The following is a 24,725-nucleotide window of genomic DNA, read 5'->3' as shown; positions in this document are numbered from 1 at the left end:
CGTTGACTGGTGGATGTGAAACCTCTATTTCTTCAGAGTCAAGTCCAAACTGAGCTGAGCCATTCTGCCCGAATGAGCTTTGTGATTTTGAAATTTGTTTAACAATCGGTTGCTCATGGTATTTTAGGGCACGACAAACATTGGAAAACATACTTGTGGATATCATCATGACTCGCGACATAATACCAGATACGAATCACGGCATCACCAGGAGTTTCGTTGCTCCCGAACATTCCTCTTTCTGTATGTGATATAATGGCCTTTTGCCAAATAAGCCTACTCCCTTTTCCAATTTTGGACTCGTATAACTTCACGTTTTTAGGTGAATGTAATTCCTTTGCTATGCTAGGATGCCAATCTCCACTTGCAAGATCGACAATTATCTTTAGAATTTTGTCTTCTATTGTTCGATCCATTTTACTGGTCATTGTCTTCCAAAATGATTTGGAACATTCTACTTTGAAGGGAAGGTCCTCGAGTTTCGAAGAAATCTGTACAAATGAAATACATTTAGATTTAGGATGATCATTTCAAAATTGTAGGAAAATGAATGATATTTTTATTTCAGTCGCAATTAAATGAAATGTTTATAATGTATTTGCGTTTTGCTTATATTTCAGATGATTAGAAAATAAAGTCTCCAATCTGTTTGAAAATAAATTACTTCATACCTTATCAAGAAATTCACTTGCTTGTTGATCTTCTTGAAATTCTTCTCCGTTCGTCTGAAAAAAATAGTAAATGTTCATTGATTGATTCTCAACGCCGATATTCCGGGTTTGATATATTGAATGGAATAATATTGGAAACTGGAAACCCGGTAGATTGATGATAAGGAGTGGTATTGAGATATTACGGTGATAACTTGCGTTCCTTTTTCTTAATTTGATTGATCACGACGATACATGTATAAAGTTTTGTACAAGGTAAATAAAAATATATTTATAAATATTCACAAAAAATTACCAATTGATAACGCGATTAAACAAAGTTTAATTATAGAATTCCGTTTAAATGACTGATGTATTAAATTGTTCAAAGCAAAAATACCTGTGCAATTTCCCAGTCTATCTGTGAAACAAAATGTCTGATTGATAACAGAAATGTAACAAGAACATTTTATTTTTGGTAACAGTGGCCCTGACTTTAGCTTGGTTATGTCGATTATCGAATTTGACGGACAGAGGAACTGACACAGAGCCAGATGTGGCAGAATCATAATACTCCCTCACTACGCGTATTAAAAGGCAGCAACACTTTTGTAAAGTAAAGACAGGCTGACGTCATCGATAACAAAAACCATTCGCGTATTAGAAATAGAAAAGAAAAATGAAATCGAAGTTACATAAATCAGACAAATATATCATTAATCTTATCAAACCTACCATATGATCGGTTTCTCCATCTTTTTTTGTTTTTGTTTTAATGGGTGGCATTTCCTTTCCCTTTTGCTCCTTTCTCTACATCTTTCTTTTCCGACTTGTCTTTTTCCTTTGGTTGTGTACCGCGATTCTCTTGTTCTTCATTTCCCTCTATTTTTACTTGTATTGGTTCAGATTCTAAAATCTGGGCCTCGCCATGCGCCAATTTTGTTTGTGTAGAACTTTGTTCTTCTGATGTTTGAATCTGTGCAACATAAAATGTAATAAAGTAATGCACACAATCATTCACGTCGTAAGCTATTCCATATAACTGTTCACATTAAGTCATATATGAACATACTTGCGCATACATTCCCATGTTCCCTATCATCATCAACTTTAAACATTTTCGTGTTCCCTCTTGCCTCGTCTTTCTTTTTATTCACATCTCCGCATTGATGCTCAATACCAAAAAGACCATTTGTTTCCGAGCTCAAAATACCCTCATTGGCAGCATTTTTGTTGGTCGATATCTTTAAAATTAAATTGATAATAAGACGCATTGCAAGAATTTTCTCTTGCTTCATGTGATACGATACACATCGATTTATTTATATAAGATATACACATAATTTATATGATATTACAGTCGAACTCGAACTCGGATAACTCGAAGACCCCGTTTAACTCGAAGTATTACTCCGGTCCCGGCCAAAATCCTTCTTTTTCTTTGTAATAACAAGAGGCCCATGGGGCAAGTATCGCTCACCTGGTTGGATTAGACCAAATGTCAAAATAATGTTCATGTTCATGTTCAATTCGTTTTATTTGTCAATCTCAAACATTGCTATATATGGTTATGGTGTGGGGATCCCAACAGCTTTAAAGAAATAACGAAGTCAAAACTCTCTAAGGGTCTGAAAGACCTCAAGAATTGTTTTTAGAACATCCATTCATAACTTGATGACTAGTAGCGATTTAAAAGAATTACCTCTATTTCCCCTATGGGCCCCCCTCCTTCAGGACTCAGAAACACCATTTATGCAAAATCCTCTTTTTCCCCTATGAGGCCCCGCCAATTTGGCCCCTCAGGGGTCAGAGTCACCATTTATGCAAAATCCGTTTCCCTTCCCTAAAGGATGTTTCTCACTAAATTGGGTTCAAATCCATTCATAACTTTATGACTAGTAGCGATTTGAAGGAATTACCTCTTTTTCCCCTATGGGGCCCCGCCCCTTTGGCCCCTCAGGGGTCAGAGTCACCATTCATGCAAATCTGTTCCCCTTCTCCCAAGGATGTTTCTCACTAAATTGGGTTCAAATCCATTTATAACTTTATGACTAGTAGCGATTTGAAGGAATTACCTCTTTTTCCCCTATGGGGCCCCGCTCATTGGGCCCCTCAGGTGTTAGAGTCACCATTTATGCAAAATCTGTTCTCCTTCCCCTAAGACTGTTTCTGACCAAATTGGGTTCAAATCCATTCATAACTTTACGACTAGTAGCGATTTGAAGGAATAACCTCTTTTTCCCCTATGGGGCCCCGCCCCTTTGGCCCCTCAGGGGTCAGAGTCACCATTTATTCAAAATCTGTTCCCCTTCCCCCAATGATGTTTCTCACTAAATTTGGTTCAAATCCATTCGTAACTTTATGACTAGTAGCGATTTGAAAGAATAACCTCTTTTTCCACTTGGGGCCCCGCCCATTTGGCCCCTCAGGATCAGAGTCACCATTTATGCAAAATCCGTTTCCCTTCCACCAAGGATGTTTTTCACTAAATCGGGTTCAAATCCATTCATAACTTGATGACTAGTAGCGATTTGAAGGAATTACCTCTATTTCCCCATTAGGCCCCGCCCCTTTGGTCCCTTGGGGGTCAGAGTCACCATTTATGCAAAATCTGTTTCCCTTCCCCAAAGGATGTTTCTCACCAAATTGGGTTCAAATCCATTCATAACTTAATGACTAGTCGCGATTTAAATGAATTGCCTCAATTTCCCCTATTGGGCCCCGCCCCTCAGGCCTCTTGGGAGTCAGACTCACCATTTATGCAAAATCTGATCCCCCTCCGCCAAGGATGTTTCTGACCAAATTTGGTCAAAATCCAATAAGAACTTTTTGACTAGTAGCGATTTGAAGCAAATGTTGACGGACGGACGGACGACGGACGCCGCACCATGGCATAAGCTCACCGGACCTTCGGTCCAGGTGAGCTAAAAACTCGGATAATTCGAAAAACTCGAAGTTTTTTGCACGATCCCGATGACTTCGAGTTAACGAGGTTTGACTGTAAATACGTTATTTTTAATCTGATATAAGTTAGTCACATAACTTACAGAAACTACGGACATAATAATGAAACCATGACTATTAATGACTTATGACAATTGGATAAAATGAGGGCAATATATGAACAAATTTAGAATTGCGAACAGACGCTTTGAAAAGTACACGAGGAATACGCCCAAGTGTTCCGGAAGGATAAGCATATTTTGCTTCACCGATGACACTATCCGTAGTTCGCATACTCTTAAGGTTATACTAATATTATGTAATGGCGATGGACGTAGATTTTACTCAGTAGCATGATATAAGGCTCGCATTTGAGATCCTCTGTAAATTGACTTTAGTAATACAAACACTGGTTTCAATTTGTATGATTGATTGAAAAATATCGCATATTTTACCTACCGAATAATCCTCATGAACAACATTTTTATCCGCAGTCAAAGCCGCATCACCTTTCAAGCTTTCGTCACTAATCTGCTGGTTTTCCTTCGGATATTCTGTTGCAACATCCTCCGTGTCTTCATTTCCCTTTTCTGTCAATTCGTCCTCTTGCTCTCTTTCCTCGTGCAATAGGTTATCATCTTGCTTTAGTTTAGGTCTATGTTTCGAAGGTTTTCCGTCATTATGATCTCTGCGTGTCAGATGATATTCTGTTTCTCTTGAATCTGGTTGAAATTTCTGTTGTCCAGTAGGATGAGGATTCAGAAAATGACTCTGGACCGGATCTGGTGAAGATGGATATTGTTCCATTTCAGATCCAGAAGAGTAACTTGTGTCATCAGACTCGATGAGTATTGACGATGTCGGTGTGTTGTAGTTACTAGAGGAAACAGTTTCCAGAGTTTCAGAAGGTTTGTCAGGTACGCTGTTTTCGTTATGATCAATAATGTTCTCCTCAGCTAAATCCTTAGGGATCTAAAAAGTATTGGAAAATAAACACATCAACAGATAAATCATTGCTTCGGTGATAAGACATTTAGGAATCTTAGGAAATATAGGGGAATTCCAAAGTTACAAACAAGTTACAACAGTAACGGATGATACACCAAACAAAAACAATAATTCCTTGAACTATAACAACAAGCGTTAGGTCTTGCTCCTGATTACTTGTATGGATTATCATATATCTTTCTTGTGACTTACGGAATATTTAGGTAATACCCAAAGTTAGAGACAAAGAATTTTACAGATAAATTGAAATCGTTGGGTCTAATTCAAGATCTGACGATTTTAAACTAATCAATTATGCAAACATTTAAATCGCTTCCAAGAGAATATAATTCCTTTGGTAATTGTATGTGTGAACACGTATCATAATATTTGATATCAGTTCATCATTGCTCTGTCATGCATAATACCTTATTTTTTTCCATCGAAGAATTGGAACAACTCAAGTGTCCATCAATTTCATTTGAAGGGAGAACTGTGGGCGATCCGGGAAAGTCAACTTCTGGAACCTTTGTTTTGTGTCTAGAATGAAGTGGATTGCCCTTTCGTCTACGAGCTGTTTTGCGCGATATTTTCTTCATTTTTTGTTCAGCGAAAAAAGACGGAAAAACACTTTCCAATAATCGCCATCTTTCATCACGTTTTTCATTTATCAAATCTGATGGATATTGTCCTTTGTTATTCCTTGAAAGGGCCGTTGAGGTTTTAGGAAGATGTTGAAGCACTAGTTTGATAAGTTGTCTGGATTTTCTGTCATCGGGATGGCGAAGAGTAATGTGTAAGATTCCGTCTCCGTTTCTGTCTTTTTCAGTAGGATCACACTCGCAGTGTCCCTGTGGATCATCTTTAAACTTCTTTAAGAGTATTTCAAATACCTCGAAATATCCTTCAAGTATAAAAGTAAATGATGCATTTAATTTTAAAATATATTTTGCCTACTAAACAGCATGGCGTTTGTTATACACTACCATAAACGTTAGCCTAGCGTGTGAGAGGCATTACTCCGGAATTGTAAATATGTAAATCAATATTGTCACTGGTAAATGCTTTATTTTAACACTTATACAACAAAACTCACTAACCTGTTTTTAACGCGATCGAAGCTGCAGCATGTATAGGCGTATCGCCGTGGTACATGGTTAGGTGTTTTGGATGAGCTTCCCTCGACAGCAATAAGGGTAGCACCCCGTAGTGAGCATTGCTGACGCATGCGCGGATGCAATCATTTCCTTCTGTTGAATAAGAAATATGGGTTTTAATTGTTAGTAATAATAAATGATCCTACTAATTGTTCTTACTAATACGATTATACGTTAATTTCGATTAGTGTATGTTTTATTTCCACACACGTATGTTGTTTTAAATAATTCATCATCAATCAATTAGGAAATCAATAAAATTGAAGGGTTAATGCTCCTGTCCTTCACTGTGTTTTGACTCTCCTAACATTTTCTACATGTTAGATTTTGTCACTCTAAGTGGTTTTTTTAATCCTGATTTCATGTATTCTGACTTATGGTAACTGTTTGTTCAGAAAAAATACCAGCCACCTTCTGGGTAAGTTTAGTATCTGCTACTATGAAGTCGGAAATCCACGTTAAATTCATGAAGGAGGTTGTAAATTGTGTACACATTACAATCTCCTCTCCTCCCGTCAAAATCGTATACGTTATAGTGCATATATCCGGTCTGTTATTCAGGTACCGGAATCCTTTATTTAGTCTCCCCCATTAATGTATTTAATTGAATATTCCTTGTTTCTTGATGAATAACAGTTATATTTCAGTGATTGGTTTGGAAGCTTTTGATATTTTCATTCCACTGGATGAAATATAACTACAGTCGAACCTGTCTATAAAGGACACCTAAGGGACAAGACAAAAGTGTCCTTTATAGAGAGGTGTCCTTTATATAGAGGTTCAACAAGTTATGTCCCTTATAAACGAAGAAACAAACCAAAGTCTGTTTATAGTACACTATATGTCTCCTGATTTATTATATTTAAACACTTAAACAAATGAATATAAGACAAATAATTAAAGATAAATGCTTAATTAATTAATTTTCAATCATTCATCTGACACAAAAATTGAAGTTGATATTTTTGATAATTTATATTAAGCCTATATGTTCCAAAAAAAATCTTCACAATATCATACTATACTGAATATCTATTCAGACAAATACTCAACATAGTCAAAAATGTAAAGGTAATTATTATCATAGTAAAACAATTTTCATTAATCCTCAATATTTTGAAAAATAAATATGTTTGAAATATCTTTTCTATTACAACATTAACTCTTTATAAATGAAAGTGCATTTTCCTCTGATAATTATAATCCCTAAGCATTTATTTTGAGACATATTTTCTGAAATCCATGTAGGGATTTAATTTAATAAATACCGTTTTCTGGTTCTGTCAATTAGTATAGTGTATACAAAGACACTCGGAACTCTTCAGCTGTTCTTAATATGTTACGTAGTCATATTCCGAGGAGTTCCGAGTGTGAGAAAATGGCGGCTGACAACCATGTGCCTGCCCTGTCAGATTTTGCATACGGTTGATTTTGTAAGTAAAACAATTATGACAGACATAACTATTGCTTTGTCCCTCTTTTATTGGTCTTGATAATGATTTAATTACCCCCTGACCATTCTTGTTGTCTAGGCTATGGTTGAATGGCTAAGCTTAGCTGTCACCGGTGGGGTTGAGTAAACAAACACCTCTGCCGATGGCGATCGGTCACTCTCTTGTAATTACTGCCCATTGTTACAGCAACTTACAGGTAACAGGACAATTAGTGACTGATGAAGTGGCTTCCTAAGTTAGCATTGCTGCCAGGGGAGTTGAGTAATTAAGGCTTTGCTTGTTATTTATAAACGTTTTACACACAAATATCAACACAGCTATGGTTTCGCGTGTCCGTTATACGGAATTTTTAACAACTTTACGGACAAAAATAAGTGTCCGCTGTCCGCATTAGGAAGGTGTCCGCTATATACATGATATTTATATAGTGATTTTCATTGGGGATTCCTGAAAGTGTCTGTTATGGACAGGTGTCCGTTATATAAGGGTGTCCGCTATTACAAGTTTGACTATATATATTTTAGCGGTAATAACAGTTTAGCACGTTTCGCTAAATAGTGAGTGTGCTAATTGCACTGTCAATACAAACATATTGGTGCGCTAAGTCATTATTGCACTTATCTGTTCAAGTTTTGTTTACAGTATTGCAATATCTAAATATATGATGTAAAAACTTCTTCATAAATCCGAGTACAAATTACCGCTATTCAAAATTATATAGTACAAGATTTTCTTACCATTTGGCATGCTTGCTCCTATATCCAATAAACACTTGATCAAATTCTCCAATCTTTTCGTATGTTTCCGAAACTTTGAATCTGATATCACTACCTCCAGACATAGCCCGTCTACTATATCTGCAAACAATGGTTTAGAACCATGGCATTCTCGGTGTTTACGGATAATACTAAGAAAACAATTCCATTTTCGCTCGTCCAGTAGAAGTTTCAAAATCTTCTTCAGATATTTCTCTGGAATGTGGACTAGGCATTCGGGAACATCTGTTTAATAATAAATGATAAATAAACGGGCAATGTTTAAATGTAACTCTTTAATATTAATTATTAATATAAATGCACAAACAAATATATATTTAAAAGAAATAATACACACAAATATATATAAACTAGAACTTATAACTACCTGCATTCAAATCTATCAGGCAAAGTTAGGACACTATTGATAACAGCAAATGGACATGAAATGTATTTTTTGAAAATACTGTTACAAATTGAAATAAAAGGGAACCTGTAACGTGCGAAATGAAAGCAACACGAAACGAAACGAAACGAAAGCAAAGGAAACGAAATCAAACGAAACGAAAAATGAAAAATTGAAAAATTGATAAAAATGTTAGATTGTACATAAGCCTAAGTGTACCATTCTCATTGGCGTAAAACACACACACAGCAAAGAATAATTATCGCAGTATTCACTTAGATCTTTGATAAAAGATCAATAATAATATTAAGATGATATATTTAGTCCGCGATATACAGGCATTCAAATCGCGTAGTGTATTGGTGGACGCTCCAATCCAGGCATTCCCATAACATATATTAATGCATAAAAAAATATACGTAAGAACAACAAACACGTATCATTTAAATCTTGAGAATAATGAGGTCGATAATGTATTCTGGTACTGACTGGATAGAGCGGGACATGTTACAATAAGAATGTATGAATAAAACACAGGAATATGTTACATGTACAATAAGAATGTATGAATAAAACACAGGGATATGTTACATGTACAATTAGAATGTATGAATAAAACACAGGGATATGTTGCATGTACAATAAGAATGTATGAATAAAACACAGGGATATGTTACATGTACATTAAGAATGTATGAATAAAACACAGGGATATGTTACATGTACAATAAGAATGTATGAATAAAACACAGGGATATGTTACATGTACAATTAGAATGTATGAATAAAACACAGGGATATGTTGCATGTACAATAAGAATGTATGAATAAAACACAGGGATATGTTACATGTACAATAAGAATGTATGAACAAAACACGGGAACATGTTACAATAAGAATGTATGATTAAGTTAGGCTCCCACACATATAGTCCCTGCTTAATGCTTATAATTTAATTTAGTATACATGCGCTATGTATTTTGTATTTCCCGAGTCGTTACACGTTTCTTTTTTTAACCGTTTTTTGGCCAATGTAAATAGGTTCTGGGGTCTTTTCCCTTAGGATTTAATTATTTTGTTATGTCTTTGAAACCGTTCGGATCCCACCCTATAACCATATATAGCCTTGCTGGGCATTAAGAGATAAACACAATCCTGATGCAAAAATAGGCCCATGGGTCTTTCCCTTACCCCGAGGGATTTAAGGTTTCTTTAAGCAGAATTATGTTGAGTCTTGACTTCGTTTCTGGGTTATATATTTGAAGCAGCTGAGCTCCCCACCCCAAAATCACACATATAGCATTGAAAGACATCAACAAATAAAACTGTTAACAAATATAACATGAACATTATTTTTATTCTTGCTCAAATAAACCAGGTGAGTGATACAAGACGTCTAGGCCTCTTGTTTCAAATCAAACTTTGTTTTTGATTTGATTTCGTTTCGTTTGATTTTGTTTCGTTTCGTTTTACTTTCATTTCGCAATTTACAGGTACCCGAAATAAAACCAGGAAAGAATAAATCTTATAAAATAGTTATCTCCCGTTGTTTATTCGTTGTATACAGAGGATAATATAACATCCCAAATATAAACACTCAAATAAGATTAACTATCTGTACTGCTACGAATTTCTTTTCCATTAGGTAACTGACATATGATAAATAGTTCGTCGAAATATCCCACTCCGCAATATACATTTTCATTCAGATTTTTACATAAGATTCAATATCGCTAAATTCGATTGATTATTCCGAGTTGCTGTTATCCACTCAAAATTTGAGTTACACATGCGGTTGGTGACTAACACTATGACAGGTTTACCAACGAGGTTTTCGATATTTTGGCGTCAAACGGACTGTAAATACACCAAATAAATAAAATCGACACTGTTTGTTCATATATATATAATACATAAGAATTTCAGTCCATAAAAAACTTACGTAAATGCAATATAATTATTTTGGGTGATAGCAAATGTGTTGCCCCCTCGACGGGAACAATATTAATCGGGCAGCATTAGCTTCCGCATTATTAAGTTTGGTTTATTTTGTTTAACGTCCTTTAACAGTCAGGGTCATTTAAGGACGTGCCATGTTTTCGAGGTGACCAAAAACTGGAGTACCCGGAGAAAAACTACCGGCTTACGGTCAGTGCCAGGCAACTGCCCTACGTTGGTTTTAAACTCACAACCCAGAAGCACAGGCGCTTGCTTAGAAAATGTGATTTTCATTTTTTTGACAGTGGTATTGTATGTGTACTCTGTTAAGTACAAGGTTGGCAACTCCGCCACGATCGAAACGGCACCCCATCTCACTTCAATTGACTAAAAAACACATTTATTCAAACTGACACGGCGCATACTATATACCACCGTCATCTAGAAACATTCATCTTTAACCTACCGTGTCACTCAATACGAAATGTTACATCCAAAAAACAATAATCCGTGAAAACATCGCCGAATTCCTCCAACAAAACACCATTTTTCAAACTGCTCCCTCAGCCTGTCCAGATTCTTCATTTACATACTGGGTTGAAAGGTCATGCGATTATATAATCGACTGTCACCAGGTGCACTTTTGGGGGTCATTTCTTTATTTTACAGGTACATGTACAGGACGTCGTTTGCGAGATCACGGACTAATTAGATAGCACGTGTTAATGCCAGGGATGAGATCGTCCCTTCCTTTTCTTCAACTGCATCATTTCGGTAGTTGTTGAACTCGAAATCGAAAGATTGCATGTAACGGTGCTCAATAACTTGTTCAAGACAGGGCCGGGGCATTATACGTATACCATGAACTAGCAGTATCAGTTGAAATTTTTCGAAGTTGTTAAAATTTGGATGGGGTAATAGCTGATAGTTGTTTGATATTTTGTTTTCAAATTAAACTTGCCATCTATTTAGGGTTATGTCTATCTTCAATTTAAAAACATTGACCACTACATGACTAGGTAAAAATATATAGACCACACACAATACGGTAAGAATAAGAGGTTGTTCTGGGTGTTCTGGCGTTAGCCCTAAATACTATAAAATTCTGGCGTTGACACAAAATAACTACTACTACCCCTAAAGTATTCTCTTTACTTTCTCATTTCAATTCAGTTTCTTCATTCTGTTAGCCCTTCAGCCAGCTTAATTATTATTAGAGAAGCGTTGGATGCTTACACACTCAATTAATCAGGTAATTCATCAATAACTTAAATATTATATGTGCGACGTAAAGTGGAATTACATAGATAATCAGTATTACGAAGAATACTTTACAATGCGTTAAACTCTTTGATATTGTCACTAGCGGATTTAAAGGGGAGGGGGTGTGCGTGTGGGCCCCCTAAAATTGTCAAAGTAAGGGCATCTTAAACAACGAATTCCGGTATCAATCAGCGAAATAATAGTGTAAAATCATTAAAAATATCTCTCATATACTTGTTTTTATAAGACACACCAGGTATGAATCTATCCTGTGTCCGCCCCTCATTGTTGACACTAAGCGGCAAAATGATATATCAATTTTATTTAAATCGAAATAAAGTAAGCAAATAATACTGTTCCGAAAATTTGAATAAAAAGGGGTTCACAATAAAATGAAACTCATCCTCAATATTTCGATAATCACACAGTGATAAATCTATAGGCAAGTCCCGAGTCTTGTATGTACTCATACAATTTTGATTGATCTCGAAGAATTTCTGAGAAACATTAAATCTAACATTGTGGGAAATGAAAATAAATTGATGATTGATCATCGATCAAACGTACAAATCGTTTGGCAGGTCTGAAGTATGATCTTCGTATTTGACGACGACATGATATCATATTTGTAAAATTTATGGAAATAAATGAACAGGTCTGAAGTAAGCAATGTTGGTACACATGTATACGTTCCAGTAACCTGATGACAGTCTTATTCGTGATTCACTTTTCTTTTTGTTCGTCCTGATTTCAGTAAACTGACAAAAGTTAATAAAAAAATAAGCATTATGTTCTACCTTTGTGACAAAAGTATGCTAATCCATTTCCCTTTTATCTTTTTATTTATTTTTTTTTTTTTTTTTAATTTTCAAGTATAAAATGTCTAGGCCTACTACGTGAATGTGATTACAGAAAAGGCATTCTTGACTTCGTTTGCTTTTCCTGTGTACTGTCATATAAACGGTGCATGGTACTCTCACATTCAAAATAATAAATAATTTATGATTATAAATCATCGTTCATTCGACGAAACTTTTCAAATAATCGTAAATTAGACGAAACTCTTCAACGAGCCGAAGCGTTTTCCGGACAAATTGCATGCGGAGACGACCCCAAAAAGTGCACCTGACGACAGACAATTATATAAACGCATGACCTTTCAACCACGTATGTACATGAAGAATCTGGACAGGCTGAGGGAGCAGTTTGAAAAATGGCGTTCTGAGCGAGGAATTCGGCGATGTTTTCACGGATTATTGTGCTTTGGATGTTACAATTCGTATTGAGTGACACGGCAGGTTACAGATTAATGTTTCCTGATGACGGTGGCATATAGTGTGCACCGTGTCAGTTTGAATAAATGTGTTTTTTAGTCGACTGAAGTGAGATGGGGTGCCGTTTCGCTCGTGACGGAGTTTCCGGCCTTCCCTATTACACAACACACATACCACTGATATAATTTATTTTTCAAATTCTCATTTTCTATGCAAGCGCCTGTGCCCAGAATGGGAGGGCAAGTGATAAAGTATCAGGACGCCTTAACTACACGGCCACCGACTCCCCCTCCCGCAATAGGATCACAAATCAATTGCATTTCCTTATAGCCAACTGACCAGTGTAAATAGTAAATAATAGGACTTAAACTTACCTTTGTCATCGCAGTCATCCAGGTGTTTGCAGATCAAATGGATGGTAAGTTTGGCATACTTATTAGTGGCTAAGAGATTAGTCTTTTCCAAAAGTTTTCCCAGGACCTCAAATCCCTTGAAGTTCTGTTTCAAGTCTACCAGCCATGATTTGCCTTCCCTGAATAGCACTTGTATTTCCTTAGCAACAGAAAATAGTGACATATGGATATATTACATTTAAATATGTGTGTAATCGAGGATATAGAACATACATTGTATTCAACGACGACAACTGTAATTTCACCTGAATATTTCAACTTTTTTCTTTAAACTTACCGCTTTAGTTTCGTTGAGATTATTTATTCTTGGATGTTGTACTCCGTCTGTTTCATCATGGTGACCTTGGTTTAATTGGCCTTGCGTACCTTCATAATCAGCTGTCGCTATATCCTCAGAATGCTCACTGGGTGACTTGCTAGACTGTATACTTATCTCATCATCACCTGCCTCATTTGTTTTGGAAACAATAACATCATGGTGTGAATGCTTGCAGTCGTTTTCTGTGAAATTCATGTCCTCTAACATAAGTGGACCATTTCTACCACACTGAAACCTCTCGGGCGAAACTCCACCAGGAAAAGTATCGCGTAGTTCTTCTGTTCTTACTTGTCCTAAATCGGATATGTCCTCATTATGAGAGGCCCCGTGTTTCAGCTTACTATCACTTGCTCTGCTCTCTGTTCCCATTCCTGTTTGAGGTTTTTCTTCGTTCGAAGGAAGACCTGATGAATGCCTGTCACATTTGTCATCATTTTCTTGGACGGAAGTCATCTTCTCACCCTCAGGATCATCGGAGGAAGTTTCCTCTGACAGATTATCTCTATCAAATAATGCCTGAACACGAGGGGAAATGGTGTACTGCTTATCATCTTCATGGTCGTCAGTTTTTGTGAAACTGTGGAGCTCTACACGTGTAGGTTTATCCTTCAAGTCATCTCGCAACGTCTTCGTACACTGGTCAGATTCCACAGAACTGTTTTGTAAAGATTTTGGTTTTTCTTCATTGATTGAATCCTGTTCGTTTCTGGCACGGACTTGGGAATCATGGACCTGGACGTCAGAGTCAGTCTGAGTTGGTTCAACCTGTGGTTCAACGACCTCGTCCATGAAAATGGTTCCTACCTTAGGGTTTGATTCAACAGCATAATATCCCGTTACAATATGTCCGTCTGCGAAATAAATCCCGGTAGATTCTTCTTTGACATCTTGGGAAGAGCCCATCGATTCTTTAACAAATCTCCCTTCTTCTTGAAATGAACATTCATCTTGTCTTTTATTGGTTGTAGTATGATTTTGAGTGAAATTTTCTTCTGGGTCTGGCTTGGAAGACTTGTTTTCATCATTTTGTGAATGTCCATCTGGGACATTGTAGCATAGCGTATGACTTTGATTATCTTGCTTACAATAAATTTGAGAAGCATTGTCTTCCGACATTTGTGACACTTCATTACTTTCCTGTAGAACTAAATCAGTATTGTTGTTTTCAGTATTGTTGTCTGAAACGTCCTGTTCTGTTGAAGATTTCTGTGGTGACACAATTTCGTTAACAATTCCTTCCGCCGTCGGTGTTTGTTGTTCTGTGGTATGGCCGTCGTTTGTAGGTGACACATTACCACTAACATCACTTCCCGTTGTCGGTGTTTCTTGTTCCGTGGTGTGGCCGTCGTGTGTAGATGACACAGTACCACTAACATCACTTCCCGACGTCGTTGATTCGTGTTCCGCAGTATGGCCGTCGTGTGTAAGTGACACAGTACCACTAACATCTCTTCCCGACGTCGGTGTTTCTTGTTTCGTGGTATGGCCGTCGTTTGTAGGTGACACATTACCACTAACAGCTCTTCCCGTTGTCGGTGTTTCTTGTTCCGTGGTGTGGCCGTCGTGTGTAGATGACACAGTACCACTAACATCACTTCCCGACGTCGTTGATTCGTGTTCCGCAGTATGACCGTCGTGTGTAGGTGACACAGTACCACTAACAGCTCTTCCCGACGTCGGTGTTTCTTGTTCCGTGGTATGGCCGTCGTTTGTAGGTGACACATTACCACTAACATCTCGTCCCGACGTCGGTGTTACTTGTTCTGTGGTATGACCCTCGTGTGTTTCTTGTTCTGTGGTATGACCCTCGTGTGTTTCTTGTTCTGTGGTATGGCCCTCGTGTGTTTCTTGTTCCGTGGTATGACCCTCGTGTGTTTCTTGTTCTGTGGTATGACCCTCGTGTGTTTCTTGTTCTGTTGTATGGTCTTCGTGTGTTTCTTGTTCCGTGGTATGGTCTTCGTGTGTTTCTTGTTCTATGGTATGGACTTCGTGTGTTTCTTGTTCCGTGGGATGGTCTTCGTGTGTTTCTTGTTCCGTGGTATGACCGTCGTGTGTTTCTTTTTCCGTGGTATGGCCGTCGTGTGTAGATGACACAGTACCACTAACATCACTTCCCGACGTCGTTGATTCGTGTTCCGCAGTATGGCCGTCGTGTGTAAGTGACACAGTACCACTAACATCTCTTCCCGACGTCGGTGTTTCTTGTTTCGTGGTATGGCCGTCGTTTGTAGGTGACACATTACCACTAACAGCTCTTCCCGTTGTCGGTGTTTCTTGTTCCGTGGTGTGGCCGTCGTGTGTAGATGACACAGTACCACTAACATCACTTCCCGACGTCGTTGATTCGTGTTCCGCAGTATGGCCGTCGTGTGTAGGTGACACAGTACCACTAACATCTCTTCCCGACGTCGGTGTTTCTTGTTTCGTGGTATGGCCGTCGTTTGTAGGTGACACATTACCACTAACATCTCGTCCCGACGTCGGTGTTACTTGTTCTGTGGTATGACCCTCGTGTGTTTCTTGTTCTGTGGTATGACCCTCGTGTGTTTCTTGTTCTGTGGTATGGCCCTCGTGTGTTTCTTGTTCCGTGGTATGACCCTCGTGTGTTTCTTGTTCTGTGGTATGACCCTCGTGTGTTTCTTGTTCTGTTGTATGGTCTTCGTGTGTTTCTTGTTCCGTGGTATGGTCTTCGTGTGTTTCTTGTTCTATGGTATGGACTTCGTGTGTTTCTTGTTCCGTGGGATGGTCTTCGTGTGTTTCTTGTTCCGTGGTATGACCGTCGTGTGTTTCTTTTTCCGTGGTATGGCCGTCGTTTGTAGGTGACACAGTACCACTAACAGCTCTTCCCGACGTCGGTGTTTCTTGTTCTTGTTCTGTGGTATGGTCTTCGTGTGTTTCTTGTTCTGTGGTATGACCGTCGTGTGTTTCTTGTTCTGTGATATTGCCCTCGTGTGTTTCTTGTTCTGTGGTATGGTCTACGTGTATTTCTTGTTCTGTGGTATGGTCTACGTGTGTTTCTTGTTCCGTGGTATGGTCTACGTGTGTTTCTTGCTCTGTGTTATGGTCTTCGTGTGTTTCTTGTTCCGTGGTATGGTCTTCGTGTGTTTCTTGTTCCGTGGTATGGTCTTCGTGTGTTTCTTGCTCTGTGTTATGGTCTTCGTGTGTTTCTTGTTCCGTGGTATGGTCTTCGTGTGTTTCTTGTTCCGTGGTATGGTCTTCGTGTGTTTCTTGCTCTGTGTTATGGTCTTCGTGTGTTTCTTGTTCCGTGGTATGGTCTTCGTGTGTTTCTTGCTCTGTGTTATGGTCTTCGTGTGTTTCTTGTTCTATGGTATGGTCTACGTGTGTTTCTTGTTCCGTGGTATGGTCTTCGTGTGTTTCTTGTTCCGTGGTATGGTCTTCGTGTGTTTCTTGTTCCGTGGTATGACCGTCGTGTGTTTGTTGTTCCGCGGTATGGTCTTCGTGTGTTTCTTGTTCCGTGGTATGACCGTCGTGTGTTTGTTGTTCCGTGGTATGACCGTCGTGTGTTTGTTCCGTGGTATGACCGTCGTGTGTTTGTTGTTCCGTGGTATCACCGTCGTGTGTTTCTTGTTCCGTGGTATGGTCTTCGTGTGTTTCTTGTTCCGTGGCATGACCGTCGTGTGTTTCTTGTTCCGTGGTATGGTCTTCGTTTGTTTCTTGTTCCGTGGCATGACCGTCGTGTGTTTCTTGTTCCGTGGTATGACCGTCGTGTGTTTGTTGTTCCGTGGCATGACCGTCGTGTGTTTCTTGTTCCGTGGTATGGTCTTCGTTTGTTTCTTGTTCCGTGGCATGACCGTCGTGTGTAGGTGACACAGTACCACTAGCCGCTCTTTCCTTCGTCTGTGTTTGTTGTTCGATGGTATGGCCGTCGTATGTCTGTTCTTCGAGTTCCTGGTCATCTTCTTCACTGCTGGCAATATCTGAATCCCTGTATATATCAGTCACTGTCTGCATTGCTTTCTCGGCTATCATTTCTGAAATGAAGCATCCCAAAATTGCATTAATATATCAGAGCATATTCAGAGTACTCAACAGTGAAAATCTACAAGACTTATTGGTATACATTTGTCAATATCTGAGAACCATAATATGGTTTACTTACCGGAACAAATCGATATATAATCATGATGACATCGAAGGAGATTTTTCTCAGATCTTAACAGGTATGAGGCTGCAGTTTTCCTCTCAGAGTTCTCCAGTGTTTCGTCTATCCCCGAATCAACTAATAACCTCATGACGTCCATGCGAACGATTGGCGAACATTTCTGATACTGTGTTGCTGTGTGGAGGGAGGTGTTTCCAAGGCAATCTCGCAAGTCATCGAGTTCTCCCTGACGCACTATGTCTCTCAACACGTGGTTTAAAAGGCCCAACTCACCTGGGATCATCCAAAAATAAAATATCGGTTACAAAAACTTTTACCTGCAAAAATTTCTTGTGAATTTATAAATATACTTGGTATATATGATAAATGTTATATGACACAACCAATATGATATTTAAGAGGGTGAGGTTTCGATAACTACACTGTCACCTTCATCTAATGTCACACTCGTAAATATAATATTGGTTGTGTCATATACTTTCTATCATATTTACTTTACCAACCCGAAGAAAAATGTTTGAGAATATATTTGTGAGTGACTCCCACAATTGAACTTTCAACTCAGCATATATTTATAAAGAACTTTATATTTTTGAAACATCAGTGAAAATTTTGTATATTAATGTATAGAATTGGATTAAATTTACGTTATTTCAAAATGTGTAAACAATATGGTATACCTGTGGCAAGGGTCATCCTGACCACAACTTGGATATACGTATCACCGGCATGTGACGTCATTGTATTGTGATCGCTACCATGACGGATCAGGCACGTGACGAGGTCCAATATCCATACCTCTTTAGTCACGGTGTCTACGTCACACAGCGGCTGCAGATTCACCTGAATGTTTGATTGATACGGGGCGACTGTCTTCAATTGTGAGTAGGCTATGTAAGCTTCGTTAAACATTTTAGTCCTCGTTAGATCGTAAGCGACTGTAGCCCATGTACCACTGGTAATCTGTTTGGTGACTCTCTTTCCCAACACGCCTGTCAAGACAATAACGTTCATTTGTGTATTCCGTACACGAAGGGTAAAATATAACACGTTAATCACGTACACTCCACTGCTTATCGTGCATGTGCAAATTTACGAATGGATGGCGATTTCAATATTAACACACACATAAGTACAACTATATTACCTTCTCTTATCCCTGATAGTATCCGGGCTATGTTCAGCCCTCGTTAACGAAATAGTAGTATCTTTACATAACCAAATCACAATAAAAGAAATACAACTGTAGATCTACAAGAGAAATTCAATTTTTCCATTCCTTCGTCATAAATGTATTCATGTCAAGAGTGAAAAGCATATTTCAAATTTGTTAATTGAACCTTTGATACTGTCCATTCAAAAAAAGATTATCAATCTATTGCCTATAGCAATATCTAGCAAAATGGTAGAAAAATCCAATAAAAACTTCGTATGTCGAAATGCATAATGGCAATAAACGGTCATTTTGAATATATGTTTATATCAAGAAATGTCATTCACAACAGCGACACATACTAAATTAAATATATATATTCCTAAAATCACTTTAGTGTCACTTTCTTGCGAAATAGCGGTAACGCAAATATTCATAGAACGGACATGAGGACATCGGATTGAAAACTATTTGAAAACCCACAACCTCAAAAATCCGCCAAGAATTGCATGCAGATACAAGCCACTTCTAGATAGACGTGAAAGTCGTGTTTGCAAAAATGACCTCTCGGACATAATGTTAACATGTGTAACTCACTCATATCCCTTCCTCTGCTACAATAGAGAACCAGTAGGTCGGTAAGGATTTCCCGCCGTTTGTCCTCCAAGTAGCAAAGTTCCAATGCATTTGAAAAGGCGCAAATACCATCGTCATACATCGTCATAGATGCATATGCTTTCGCCGCCAACCAATGCACCTTCAAAGGAATTTCAACGTTTAGCTAAACACAATATTATAGGTGTAGCTCAATGTTAGAATTGTGTTATGATGGAGTTATTTTAACTTGCTGGCTTCGTTCCCACATGAGCGACATACCGTGCATTTGTTATCACAGGACTAATATTTTGCGGATGTCCCAGTCGGAACCAGTTTTCGGATATTAAATTTCGCGCAACACCGTCGTGGAAAAAAACTGTGCAGTTAGTACACTTGTTTAAGATGGAAGGTCGGATGACTCGGTGTTAACGCACTTGCATTTCACCTAGGCAACTGGGTTCGATTGGACGTAAGAAGGTACAATGTACTAAAGTATGGGGTCACCTGTCGGACCACGTGGGTGTCTCCGGGTACTCCGGTTTCCTCCATCTGTAAGACCCCTCACATGCTTCCACACGAGCCAATATAAAAGTTATTAATTTAAGGTCGTATAACTTGCTTCGCAAAATAAATAGAGGATCTCTAACAGTATCTTCAGGAATACCAAATAAATTTCACGAGTGCGCAGCACAAGTAAAAAATTCAAATCATTAGCTACACGAGTAAAATATATTTGGTATTAATGAAGATACTGTTAGATATTCTGTTTATTACATTTTATAGCAAAACATACCGGGGACAGCTTTTATTTTCTCATTGTCGTTTTAAGCAGTGGTTTGATTGGTCAAATCAGACAAAAAAAGATATTTTTCAATATTACTTTTAAAGGATGAATATTTTTCAATATGTTACTTGTATAGTTGATCAAATTCTCTTTCCTTCGTATCGGTCAGCGCTTAGGATAACTATAACATGCCTCGCCTTAACGATGGGATATTGTCTGAATATTTATGGAAATGCCCGCATATTAAAATATATACCTCTAAAGGGGGACAACTCTTATAAGCCGTACTGACATTCGATTTGCTATTCTTTTTACATATCCATTGAACTGTTAATATCGACACTAAAAAAGGCAATGAATAAATTATCATTCTATGGAAAGGATTGTACGAAAGATGCATAAGTTATTGGTAACAGAATTAGGCCCTTCCCTTAATTACCGCATTATATGACTAAAATGTCCCCATTATCTGTCAAAGTCAACTCCTGTCCCCAAAATCTCACAATGTATCACGACAAAATTACAGATGCTAAAGACTCTTACTAAAGGATAATTATAATCGATTAAAGAAACTTTAGACTGCTGTATAATTTTAAACAATATCAAAGGTTACATGGATACTGTTGTGGACATCACTCTAACTACATGTAACTGGCCAAGACGTCTTCCACAGGTTTCGACAATTGAACCGGTGTTAAAAGGGATTGAGTGATAAGTGCAACTCGCCCACTACAAGTAAATCTATGAATATGTTATCTATATTTCAAAACCGATGTTAAACATGTGACCTACAGTGAATGAATCCTTTTTGTGTTTGACAGCTTCAACTACATTAGCCAACGCCTTTCCTGGATCCGATAGTTGGAGATTGTGTCGTGCTCTTCTTTCATAAAGCAAATGGCTGTCTTTTGGTTTGGGGCATGGTGTATCTGATGTCAGTGTCCCATCCTTAGCTGTATCTGGATCCATTACCGAATCTAGTAATACAAAAAGATGCGTACGAAATTAACTCACAAGCAAATACAATCCTGGTTGGTCAATAAAAAAAAATGAAAAGATCAGAGAGGAATATTTAATGATTATTTTGCCATTTAATGAATTTTGGGGTCAATATAGGGCTAATTTTACCGTTTTTCCTCTATTCTTCTAATTGAACCATTTGAAAAAAGGGCTTACATATCGTCGCTCTGGAGTCAAAATCTTGTAATTGCACTTTTTTTGTGGAAAGACGCTTTTGTGTGAATTGTAGTCTTCCCGCCTTACTACATCACCTCTAAAAAGCTTGTATATATCAGCCAATGGAAAGTTGCATTTTCATCATGAGATCAAAAACACGAATTTTCATTGGCCAAGATATAAGACTGACAAAAGCTTGTATCTGTACCGGAATTGACCATTTGCAGCTTTTACAAAAAATATGAGGAGACTATTTGCTATTAATTAAGGATTGAATCTTGATTTGGTCGATTTCATGGGGTCATGAATTGAGTTGCTCTTGAGACAAATTTAATTTAAAGTCGGTCTAGATATTAATAACTGGAAGCATGTGCAAGTCCAAATGCGGAAAATCCCGAGGAGTTCCGGATTGTGCATGTCTAGTCGGTCGAGTAAAATAGTCCGCAATTTTAGGATTAAAAACAGCATTATTTTGTCAAAATAGAATTATTTAGCATATCTGGTCTTTCATAAAATACAAGAATACATTATAAATTTGATAATTTTAATAAGTATTCCATGTTTATAACAACAATGTAGAAAAAGTGAAATCGTTCCGGGGAAGGATTTTAATCATGTATTCATACGCACTGATCAGTGTTAATCTGGTCAAATTCATGAGCAAATGAAACAGATTAAGTTTGGTAGTTTCATTGAGTCCAACTTGAGTAGAAATTGAAATATTGTTTAATATTGCCTTTTAAAACATCTGTAAAAATATATCTCTGTATTAGCAAACACTGACAGAAGTAGGAGACAGTTTTGTAAGTTTTTTAGTTAAGGGACACCGTTTGGTGAGTCCTAGTCCAGTGTTACGGAGAGGGCAGGTGGACCTGCCTAGTTTTACATTGAGTTTCGCGGAATTATTGGAGATAAACTGCTGTGAAAACCTTGTAACTGTCAGTACAGCACTCTCTGGTACCTAAATGACAGTAACAATAGGAAAACACGATATTTGTGCTATAAATTACATGACAGTTTGTTTTTACAGTTTTGTTCCTCTCCTGAAAAGTTTGTGTTTTTCAGTTACTAAGTTTTCACTCCCTAACGACGATATAATGACAGACCTTTTATCATTAACCGCTATGACAGACCTTTTCATTAACCGTTGTTTTTAGCAAGGAACCATAATTTGCATCCGGATTCTTTAGCATTATGGAGGTAAATCATTTAATTCAAATATTAATTAACCGCTGTCAATTAGACAGACAAAATCAGTTCAGCAAAACTTCATATTCAACCGATAGAAAGGATAATTCGAAGGTGTCAGAAATTTGAAAAAAAAAAAAAAAAAAAAAATATTATGAATTCACATTGAAAAGAATCTACTAGGCCTATTGTAATACATAAAATGTCGGCTGTTGGAATAGACATATCTTATATACATTAGGCATGTGATAGATTATACTGACCTGTAGATGGGCAATGTTGATTCGCCATGATGGCTTCCTAGCCTAGCTTCTTACATTACCCCATCATTAGCTGGTTTAATACAAAAAAAATATATTTAGATATAAAATATAATTTTGTTTGAGATTTAAAGTAATCACAAATACAAAGATAAATACAATAGCTGTCAGTTAATCGCTGGATAATGCTAACAAGAATTTTTTTCTTTAGGGAAACTTGGATTTCTAACACTTATAATGAAATCTCTCATTCGTCGGACTCGCCGAATATTTGTAAAATAAATATGCCATCAACAAATATTGGAAATCTATTGGGCGCAGAATCAGTAAACTAATTCGTGGTAGCACACAGTATATTTCAATGTATATTCGTATTTTTGTTTCTACAGTACATTTATACTGAATTATGTATTCATCAAAACTACTACTAACTACAAGTTAGACGCAATACAAAGTCTATAACATATCATTTATCTAACCGCTGCCCGATAATAAAATACGATAGTGTGGACCTATTTATAGAGTATATACTCATACATTCTATCGATTTGTATTAAGTACATACACGTACATAATTGTATACATTGTATACAGACTTAACACCATGTCATATCTAACAGTGGTTCAAAACGACATTGAACTATTGACAAAAAACTAAATCAATCCCACAACACAGCAGCGTACATGTTTACGAATGTCTTCTCTAACAAGGAAAACCAAATCACAGGTAAATATAACACCCCCCCCCCCCCAACACCCCCCCCCCCCCCCCCCCCCCGAGCTTGGACTTTATTTTTTAATTCCTTTTCAAAAGTGATCATATTCCATTAAAAATAATATTTGTTTGAATTCGTTATTAAGTTTGTTCACGAAAGAAATCCTGAAAGTAATAACCATATTTAGGTAAGTTCCGTGGTAGACTTGCACACACAAGTCCCTATTTGCCAAGGACAAAATATTATACAAAAATATCAAAAAATATAAATATAAGGATTGAATGAAGTTATGTTGAGGTGTATGGGGGTATAAACCTCAATAGGTCTTGAGACAAATTTATTATGAACTGCGAACAGTTCATAAAATTTGTCTCAAGACCTATTGAGGTTTATACCCTCATACACCTCAACATAACTTTATTCAACCTTGAATATACCAAAATGTACATGTCAGTATACGGAAACGAAACGTCACCAACACCTTTGGTAGTGATCAAGTATACCAAGCAGGATATTTACCCAGTAAAGAGACAATACACTATGTGGATCTACGTACCGTTTTACTATATATAAACAAATCTTCCAAATCAAACACAACATAATCTAAACAATATAATAGTTTTACCTTGGTTAAAGCCGCTCGTCCATTATGGTTGCGCCATAAATAACTACTATTAGTTATAACTTCCTTGTTAAGACAATAAGATAATGATTTACGACAGGTAAAAACGAAAGTGAAAGTAGATGCTTTCGAAGAAGGTTCTAACATATCATTTTATAGATTCCAGGTAATATCGAACTCCGATAGTGTAGGTCGTGACAAACACTTTGACATAGGTTGACGATACTGAAAATTAATATCTGTATTGACACGTAAACTATTTTATCAAGGCCTATTTATACATATATACACATGTAAAATAGCCTTCCACAGTTTCATATAATTTAGAGAAAAAAATAGTGAAGTAAAAAATTATCCATGATTCATGTAGAATCATAATACAGGAATAGGATATAAAGCATCAATTAATTAAGTCATTAGCGTACGTGTAGCTCATCCTCCGCTCTACATGAACAACATTCCTATTTAATAAAGTTAGTCTCCACAAACATCTCGGTGTGTACATATCTGACAACGGCACATGGAAAGACCATGTCCATTATGTAA

General features: G+C 37.3%; 1 protein-coding gene across 1 annotated transcript in view; it reads right to left on the bottom strand.

Moving 5' to 3' along the window:
- The window catches only part of LOC117316357, a 34,469-nt gene extending 11,597 nt beyond the window's left edge, over positions 1-22,872 (bottom strand). Inside the window, 16 exon segments of the mRNA XM_033870899.1 lie at positions 117-491; positions 672-725; positions 1,051-1,071; positions 1,465-1,626; positions 1,733-1,894; positions 4,053-4,565; positions 5,009-5,484; positions 5,681-5,830; positions 7,929-8,192; positions 13,203-13,380; positions 13,519-17,552; positions 17,681-17,956; positions 18,364-18,675; positions 19,434-19,593; positions 21,010-21,194; positions 22,845-22,872. Of these exon segments, the coding sequence (XP_033726790.1) occupies positions 117-491; positions 672-725; positions 1,051-1,071; positions 1,465-1,626; positions 1,733-1,894; positions 4,053-4,565; positions 5,009-5,484; positions 5,681-5,830; positions 7,929-8,192; positions 13,203-13,380; positions 13,519-17,552; positions 17,681-17,956; positions 18,364-18,675; positions 19,434-19,593; positions 21,010-21,194; positions 22,845-22,872 (7,350 nt within the window).
- Positions 22,873-24,725: the final 1,853 nt, after the last annotated feature.

This window comes from Pecten maximus, chromosome 18 (genome assembly GCF_902652985.1).
Source record: "Pecten maximus chromosome 18, xPecMax1.1, whole genome shotgun sequence".
Classification (NCBI taxonomy): domain Eukaryota; kingdom Metazoa; phylum Mollusca; class Bivalvia; order Pectinida; family Pectinidae; genus Pecten; species Pecten maximus.
The sequence above is the reverse complement of the archived record's forward strand: the minus strand, read 5'-3'. Positions and strand labels throughout refer to the sequence as shown.